The sequence below is a fragment of the Tinamus guttatus genome, unplaced genomic scaffold, assembly GCF_059628265.1.
Source record: "Tinamus guttatus ecotype Peru unplaced genomic scaffold, ASM5962826v1 Tinamus_guttatus_pri_ptg000144l, whole genome shotgun sequence".
Lineage (NCBI taxonomy): Eukaryota > Metazoa > Chordata > Aves > Tinamiformes > Tinamidae > Tinamus > Tinamus guttatus.
In genome coordinates, this window is record NW_028288678.1 from 1,672,622 (window position 1) to 1,680,078 (window position 7,457).

A 7,457-nucleotide genomic window follows, 5' to 3' on the forward strand; every position below is an offset into this window, starting at 1 on the left:
TTATTTATTTTTATAATATATCAATAAGCACACTACAAGTATTTTTCACAACTCATCACCACTGTTCTCTGTGGAACCATGTTGTTATCTCAACTCCTAAGAAACTGGTCAATAAACATATACCAAAATTTGTCCAGAAATAATTTTAGATAAATATTTACATGGTTAGATGCTGACTTCAAAATGATTCTTAGAAAATTGCCTATTTCTATTTCTTATTTCCAGAGAAAGTACAAATTAAATGTAGCTTTGTTTCTGCTATTATCAATGCAACCAGAGAACATAATTGAGGAATAAATATACAAAATAAAAGTAAATACTGATGACAAATATCAAGTTGTCCTCTGACTCATGTAACTATCCACCCAGAAAACCTCTTTTATTTCTACCTTTCTGTTGGATGGTTCCTTGGCTTGCTTTGTTTTGGGACCCCCCATGCCACTTTATGGTTTCCACCAGAAAACTGCAAAGAGAACCCAGTTACTAAAACAGAAAAAAAAGGGCTACATTTTCACCATCAGTCTGTTAATTTGGCCCAAAACTATGTCAATTATTGATTTGAGGGAATACTTTTTTCAACAATATTTGAACTTGCATTTCTACAACTCAGCCTTTAAAACTTTCAGTGTTTCAAGAGATGCATTTAGAGGAAAAGAGAAATAAGTTATTAAAACACCTTGCTCTCCCCAGCTATCTTCAAGTCGCAGCTAGGTGTCCTGCTTTGCACCAAGGTCTGAAGTTTGTTTGTTCAAGCACAAATTCAGGTAATTGACTATCATTAGCGGCTGAGTTGATATGGACTGCTTGTGCCTCCACTGCTAATGAGTTCATACACCTAATGTTGGGATTGTAGTTCTGATAGATACTCTCTGATACAACACAAAGATCATCTATGCATATATCTTCGTACTGTGGTGCTGTCTTGAAGTTCTTAGTCTGCAATACAAAGGAAAATATATACCATTAGATTACCTTGTAGAATGTTGCTGAAACATCATAAGTATACAGCACAAAAGAAAAAAAAAAGAGATTGGAAGAAATCTGGTAGGCAATTGGATTTCCAAAGGAACTGGATCACAAAAGAATTGTGAATTTACTTCTCTAAATTCCATTAGCAAAGAGGTAGGGCATAGAGGGGGAAATCTGAACTAGCAGAAAGACACCAAAACTGCCTTTAAAATGTTTAAACAGGGCAGTCTCTGGAATCTCTTTTTCTTGATATGATTGAAAACAAATTTTTAAACGTCAGTCTTCAAAGTCTTTCTTCAAAGAGGTCTTAATGAACAATGCTAATGTAGATGAAAAAAAAAAAAGAAGAAAGAAAAAAGAACAAGAAAACATGCAGGCCATACACATTCCAGTTTGGAGACCCAAAACTACCAGGAGCTTTTGACTTTTACCTCTGCAGCTCCCACTCTTGTCTGTCAAATTTTGCTAGCTTGCAATAAACAAGGCACATAGCTATGACTTTAACCGTGAGCAGAAGACAAAATATGAAATAATTGCTCTTTCAGCCATTAAATAAGGCAGAAGAGCAGAAGAAGGTGTAGCATATTATCATGCTTTTAAATATGTATCAGAACACATAGAAATTAGAGAGGAAGTAAAACTTGTAGAGGCAAGTTTAGTACTGCTGTTTCTAGAGTGTTCAAATTTGAACCTAAAAAGAAAAACAAACAAACAAATCAACTGTTTGTGTGTTTCATGCAGCATAAATAAGCATATTTTCCATTATTATAAATGCCTGCCCATTTTCATCATTAATTGTGCAAATTCCTGTCTTGAAGGACAATACACATTCTTAACAAAAGGTCAGAGTTAAAGTTACTCTGTAATGCATAATTCTGAATACATTAACTTTTGAGGGAGCTAAAATTCAGTTTAAGCACTGGCATTATAAATGTAATCTATAGTATTCTTACACAGGAGAAGCTATATTCCATGCTTAAGCACTAAAGTAAGAAATTAGTGAAATATGGTGCATTCCCATGAAGGTAGGGACGTGCAACTAGCAGAAGCTCTTCTAGCTATACTTGTTCCTTATTAACACATGCAAGCACAGCCAGAGATAAATGAGAGTTTTGTGAGCGCAGACACATGTTGCAATGAAATTACATGTATTATTGAAGTAAACACAAAAAAATCTCACTTACAGCAACTGGTGCTTCTGGTCCAAGTGTTGATTTACATAAACAGGAAGCTGAAAGTAGGATGTTGGAAATTCAAAATGGTTTGATGGGATCACAGCTACTTTGTCTATACTTCTCACCTAGCTGATCTCTGCTGTTGACTTCCTTCTAAATACAGTTCCAAGTCCTGGTTTAGTTCTCACTTTTATGTCTCACTTTTATGCTCTTGCCACTGCTTTTGTTTTATTTTCCCCTTCGGTAAAACTCTTAACCACCCTAGGAGTCAGGATTGAATCAACACAGTCTTCTTTTCCTAAGTGTACTTTTTCCCAACGCTGAAGGGACGCAATGAGCCAAGCACCCACCTGAGCTGCACACTTCGTTTGCCCCTCTCCCTGCCTGCCCCAAACTACACTTTGCTCTATGGCAATGATTGCTTCCCACCCAAGAGCTGCAAGCACCAGTCATTGCTGCCACCACTGATGCTAACTCTCCTTCTGTTTTCCTCTCTTGCCTTTACGTTTTCCTCACCCTGCCTTCTCTGCGCTTCTAGGGCACACCTCCTCTCATTGTCCCTTCTTGCCAACCCTCTTTTGCTTTGTACCTGGTTCATGAAATACCTGCAATGAATACGCTTTGTGGGGGAAATAATCTGAAAGACGTACACAGAGGAGGAAACCCAGGCAGGTACTAACTTTAGAACAGAACTAAGGCAACAGAGGGGAGTAAATTAGGCACTCTGATTCTCTGCAAATTCCTTCCCTTTACAGTTCACCTACCCCAAAGTTGCTTTCTTCCAGTTTTTCATCTCTTTCTCTCCTTAAAACATTCTTATTTTTAGGCTACTCTTTTTCCTGTCTCCATTTCAAGCCCACACTTGCCTCCCAACCAGTTCTGTCAGCAATTAGTCATATGTCCTTGTTACTGCACATAGTCACTGATGAGCCTGAGATGTCTCACAGTCCCATCTGAGATCACGACTATTCTCCAAATGACTTACCCTTGCACCTGAAAATCAAGCATAAAATCACACCAATACCAATGGCAGCAGCAACACTCGCAGATCCTCCTATCATGAGATAGTGAAGATTGAGTGAAGCATCTGAAAGATGAGAAAAGAAAGCTAGTTACAGAACTAGATGTCAACATCCACTGCCTACAATGCTACTTCCTGTCTCAGTAAGAGAGGAAAATTAATCCTCTACTCCCGTAGCTCAAATGAGCTATGAGACACAGGTTTAGGTCCCAATCAACAGTAGGGAGCTGCACGACACACTCAGTCATTCATGTACACAGACAAGCTTTTATGCTTGGCCCCACATGCATGCACAGTCTCTCTTTGTCCAAATGAATCAACAGATCCGACCATTTGACCCTTCGAAATTTTGCAATGACTGGGCTATGTTGACTGCTGTACTTCATGCCTCTACTATGTAAATCCCACTGGTAGAACTTATATCAGGTCAAGAACAGCCAGAAGAAGATGCATTTTACACTCTACCACCCTGGAAAAGGTCCCTTGAGAGTCACAGACAGCTGTCCTCCAAGCAAGTTTTCTCTGGGCCTTAATCTCACGGGGATTTGGGACAAAATCAACTCCTGTGGTTCAAATTTCACACCTAAAATTAGCGAACTGTGTCAGCATGGCAGATGAAAGCAACTTTTCTGTCACCAATGACTGAAAAAGTCATTTAAATAGCATGATAAACTTTAATTAAAACAAAACTAGAGTAGAAGGAAGCAAACACTGGCAGCTTCCCTATCAATGCCAGGAACTTTAGGTTTAAAAGGACTAACTCAAAATTATTAATTTTTCTGCCAATGTCTACTAGGATTTGGGTATTTCACCTTCCTCCCCACACAAACAATCTGTGAAGCCCTGGCAGTCAGTAAATTACAGAAAAAAATGATATTTACACAATAGATCTAGGGACAGAGTCTTGTTTGTAGCTGGATGGGTAACGAGGCAGGTCACAGAGGAATGCACATTGCTTTTCCAGTCTACAGAGATCACTCTGGTTACTGTTCCATTGGGATGATGAACTTCTCTATCGGTGCTGTGGTTATTTGCAGGTACCCAGGAGATTTCTGCAGCTGGCTTTCCTGCAGAGGCTTGGCAAATCACTACCCCACCGTTGTCAGTGGTCAAAGTCACTGTAGGAGGGACTGTGGAAGAAGAAAATGACCCACCACCATTTTTTTCCTGCTCAGTATAACCTTTGCATCTCCTATTCAAGATATTTTAAAGTAATTTGGAACATTAGCACCAGCTGTCTTTAGGGAAAAAAAGAAATACATTAAAGAGTCCAAGATTAGTACCTCCAAAAATTGCTAACTGCACATAAAAGACTTGTTCCATCATGTTTTATGAAAGAAGATTATAGCAGAATCAGAAGACGGGATGAGGAATGGGCTGTTTTAAATTATGAATTACAAACAGAGCAGTGAACATACTGAAGACAGTGTCACTAAAACTTAACTAATATGACCAGAACATAAAATCCATCCATAGGTAAAATGTTTCTTAAAACTTATGGAAATGCAAAGATAATTTACCTGATTTGGAAAAGGATGATTTGTTGTACTGTCTTTTGTTCTTGCCTAGCTTGCAAATGGATTGTTTTCATTTTTATTTTAGTTATAAAATCTTACAGACAGCTTTCAGCAAGAAAGTGAGAAAAGTTTCCAGATAATGCCTTAAAACTCTTGCTTTCTTCTCATTTAATCCTTATTCAGACAAAACACATATAGACCTTGCTGTGATTTTTTGTGAACATTCTCTGGCTGAGCTTTGAGTAGCAATATTTACTATCTTTTGTTTGCATTAACACACAGAAGTGCATACTCCAAGTCATATGTACAATCATGCGATACCCAACACCTCTAAGTCCAAAAAAAACCACCTCAGAAACTATTCTAGACTGTTGTATTTGTTGTACCTTAAAACCTCCCTGGTTTGCGAGTTGGAAAAAAAATTAATATGCAAAACCAGAATATTTTCCCATATCAACAGCCCATTCCGATTGCATATCTTCTCATCCCTATTTTCAAAAAGCCAGTTAGACCAAGTCAGCCTAAGGTATCACGTACCCCTTCACTGAGGAATCAAGGAGTCTTCTACCTCCTTATGTGCAATTTCAGCATGTATCCAAAATGGATTTGGTCTTTTAACACCAAATCAAATATATATGTGTGTGTGTGTGTGTATATATACACACACACACACATATATATACATGTATGTATATGTATATACACACATATATATACATGTATGTATGTATATATATACACATGTATATATATGTGTGTATATATATACATATATATACATGTATATATATATATATTTTTTTCCTCATCAAAAAAAAAGCATAAGGCATGTCTTACCTATCACAGCCAGATAAGAAAAAAAATGAAAATTGCCCTCACTGTTGACAATTTCACAGGTGTAATTTCCCTCATCACCAAGCTCGACAGGGTAAATACGAAGAGCAGGGTTACTGTCAGGTGAATATTTCCATGTTGTCCTCTCACTGCAGTTCAAATTTCTTGTCACATTCTTATCATATCTATAGGCTAACAAACAGTAAGTGCTGAATTTCATCTTCCATGTCACCATTAGCAAAGGCTTTTTGAAGAGGAAAGGGCAATTCAGCACAGCCTCATTACCAGCCTCCACATTTACTATGTTGTAAGCTACAAAATAAGAAAAAAGAGAGAAGAAAAATTATGCTACAAGCATCGTCAAAAGCATAGGAGGGTCTTGACTTTGTTCATTAAAAAAAATTCTACTTCATTATTGCACTGAAACCCTGCGCAGATTCTATAACTTCTTTTTATACTATGTGGTTTATATGCTGACTGAGACTCTGGCAGATATCGTTCCTTGGAAGACTAATGATACTGCAGGTCCAAACCTTGTAATGGCACCACACTTTCACTACCATTTCCAGTGTCACTGTGAATCTAGAGCCTAAAATTTTTTGCCACTTAAAAATGTTTCCTTTGGGATGGAAGCCTTGGGGACACAGAGCTCTATGCATATCCACATGTGCAGTATCAAATTTCCAGATCCAGCTTCCTGCTGTGACACTCTTTCAGGACTGGGGGTGCAGTGGAAGTGGCACCTTTCTGCTGTGGATTTCACGCGTGCTGGTAAACTGAAGTCCGCCATCTTTTTTCAGCCAACAGATTTATTTCTACTTTCACATGGGCTTTTTAAAAGTGATGGAAAGGGCAAGACTCACCCTTGAGGGAAAGAAAAGTACATAGAAGAAATAGTATGCTAATCAATTAGGTGCCTTGTTTAAAGTGCAAGTAGTAGCAGCAACAGTGATGGAGCCTGTAAGCAGTTTAAAGCCCAAGATCACTTCGTGTAGTAGTTCAGGTATGGGACATACACAGATCTTTCTTCTGCCAGAAATCATCTAGCTTATGATGTTTTCTCCTCTGAAGAGGAAATGGATCTTCAAGTGATCTGTGATAGACTCCCATCAGATTTCTCATCCTGTGCCACTCTAGGGGGCTGAAGGATTTAAAATTGCTAAGGTGACATCACCCTTTGTGTGCACGTTAAAGAATAAACAAAATTTCCCTGGTGAACTGTGAGGTTTCGGTGTATTAGTGAGTTCGGAATACAGAGTATCAAGCAGCAGTGCATGTAGTTTGCAATCTTACCTCTTACTCTCACTTACCTGGGCTTTGAACCAGGATGATTAACAAGAAGAAGAATGGAGCCAGAACCACCCAGGGCTGAGCCATCTTCAGCAGGATGCATTGGCACTGCAGAAAGTGAAGGCAAAGAAAGAGACATGGAATTACAAATAGTTGTGCAAGTGCCTTCAAAGAGAAGCCACAGCAAAACCTTTATTTCCTTTGAAAACAGAAATTCTAGAAAAGACTCCAGGTCAAGTATCATTCTTATGCTGAAGAAAGACAGAAAGAGTTGTGAAAAATAAGTTTTAGAAATCCAGGATCTCTGGCACCCTTTTCCAGTCATCTCCATCTGTTCACCATTCACACTAGCTTTGTGCAGCTAGCTAGCACAAAGAATAGCAAGAGACCTGGTCTTCCATTAGAGGCTTAGCCACAGAGAATGAAAAGGTTTTGCTAGAGGGCACATGCATGCTTTACAACTCTTTCTGAAAGATAAAGGCAATTGAAAGATCACAATCTAGTCTTCATCATCTGCTTTAAGGAAGCAACTCAAAGAAGTGATTCCTAATGCTTGCCATGCTTTTAATTTCCCAAAAGGCAGCTCCACTTCCCTAGTAGAGCAAAAAGGGCAATAATCTTATTATAAATGATCAAAGCCATGTAAGTTTA

At 38.4% G+C, this 7,457-nt stretch overlaps 1 protein-coding gene across 1 annotated transcript; it reads right to left on the minus strand.

Annotated features, from left to right (window-relative positions):
• Nucleotides 1–2,063: 2,063 nt before the first annotated feature.
• On the minus strand, nt 2,064–6,932 carry LOC104570575 (cell surface glycoprotein CD200 receptor 1-B-like). The gene is made up of 5 exons (XM_010217597.2): nt 6,827–6,932; nt 5,520–5,828; nt 4,047–4,295; nt 3,130–3,231; nt 2,064–2,200 (listed from the first exon to the last, which is right to left on the minus strand). Exons 1-5 carry the CDS (start codon nt 6,891–6,893, stop codon nt 2,121–2,123), a joined length of 807 nt encoding a protein of 268 aa, XP_010215899.2. The 5' UTR covers nt 6,894–6,932; the 3' UTR covers nt 2,064–2,120.
• Between the last annotated feature and the right edge of the window lie 525 nt (nt 6,933–7,457).

Bases quoted from the DNA above. Each gene is read 5' to 3' on its own strand.
- LOC104570575 (XM_010217597.2), bottom strand. From the start codon at position 6,893: ATGGCTCAGCCCTGGGTGGTTCTGGCTCCATTCTTCTTCTTGTTAATC. The intron at 4,296-5,519 runs GTAAGACATGCC...CTTCTTCCACAG, and splicing joins TTCTTATCTGGCTGTGATAG to TCCCTCCTACAGTGACTTTG. The intron at 3,232-4,046 runs GTAAATATCATT...CTCATCTTTCAG, and splicing joins TCTGTCCCTAGATCTATTGT to ATGCTTCACTCAATCTTCAC.